This window comes from Penaeus monodon, chromosome 19, assembly GCF_015228065.2.
Source record: "Penaeus monodon isolate SGIC_2016 chromosome 19, NSTDA_Pmon_1, whole genome shotgun sequence".
Classification (NCBI taxonomy): Eukaryota; Metazoa; Arthropoda; class Malacostraca; order Decapoda; family Penaeidae; genus Penaeus; species Penaeus monodon.
Window position 1 is genome coordinate 34,606,078 of NC_051404.1, and position 1,336 is coordinate 34,607,413.

General features: G+C 42.0%; 1 protein-coding gene across 2 annotated transcripts in view; it reads right to left on the minus strand.

Annotated features, from left to right (window-relative positions):
- Positions 1-693, minus strand: part of LOC119585190 — a 6,488-nt gene extending 5,795 nt beyond the window's left edge. For both annotated transcript variants that reach the window (XM_037933839.1, XM_037933838.1), the window contains exon 1: positions 213-693. In XM_037933839.1, the coding sequence (XP_037789767.1) occupies positions 213-377 (165 nt within the window). In that variant the 5' untranslated portion in view covers positions 378-693. The remainder of the gene's footprint in view (positions 1-212) is intronic.
- Positions 694-1,336: the final 643 nt, after the last annotated feature.

A 1,336-nucleotide genomic window follows, 5' to 3' on the forward strand; every position in this document is an offset into this window, starting at 1 on the left:
GTTATCCCCAGTCTAGCAGCAACAGCAGTCATATTCATCACTTGAGGGTTTTCCCCAGACCGAGCGAGACCCGAGCACGTGTCCATTTCGGTCCACGGCAACGAAGTCCAGACCCAGGTTAGGCTCAGAAGCCCTCGATGCGTATCTGGCTCAATTCCTTCCTCTCCTGATCTCTTAATACCACTACAGCGTTTCTAATTAGCGAGGTTTACCTGTGGGCAACTGGGTGGAGATCCCGTGTAGGATGGGGTGCGTCGGGGAGGGAAGTCCTGCCATACCAGTTCGGACGTCGGGTGGAGAAGCGGGGCAGCTACGACCGGGATGAATTTCTCGTCGATGTACCTGAACTTTTTGATTGCTCGTTCCTTTCGTTTCATCTTACAGCATTATGATATATTAGGCTGAGTTATCTGTTATTTGCTTACTTTCTAAAGATCTTTCTGGTTTCCACGAGAGTTTCGATAGCGTAGCCTTATTTAAGGATAAATCCATGTAGGCCTAGTGACTATACCGAGTGGTGGGGGTGTGGTTGGATGGGTGATTATCCCAATGGTAATTGTATCATTAGAAATTAAGACGTTAAAAAAGAGACGAGTGCCTTAATTGGTTGTATGTCCATTCAGGTCTATTATGTGCCTACTTTGGCTGCTACTATAGGTTGTATGGTTCTGATGATGGGAGTTATGTGTTACATCTTTTTTAATGAAACAGGAAAATAGAAAACTGCGAAACAGGATTGATAAAGAGTCCTTCCATGCAGGAGATGATAACAGAAAATGTCTTGGATGTGATTATGCAAAATACCCAAGCAAGAGACTAGGATTGAGAAGCGGAAAAGTGTTAAGAGCATAATGGTATAAAAAGAAGAATATGAATACATGAAAGCTAGGAAAAGGAAAATCGAAGAAGACATAAAAGGAAAAGAAGGATAAAGACATTAAATGCAAGTGGATGGAAACGGAGCAATAAAATAGAGAAATGAAAGTAAAAGGAGAAATGCCAAACGAACTTCGAAAAGTGTATAAGAAGAAAAGAGACAAAGGAAAGGAGATATTAAACAGAATTTGAAAGACGTGAGAATAAATAAAAGAGAGATTGAGATGAAATGGGACAAAGTTTTAAAAGAAGAGGAAAAGACGCCAGTGAAATTACCCGCGACGAAACGCAATGAAAGTGAAAAGGTAAGAAGAGGAGAAACAGAGATCAGCAAAGGAAGGGCGATGTAAGGCTGCACGAAGAGATTGGTTAGGTTTTACTTCTCAAACACTGGATCAAACCAATCGACAGCTGATTTGACCATTATCGCGCGTGTGTCAGCGACCTTGCATCTTAAACG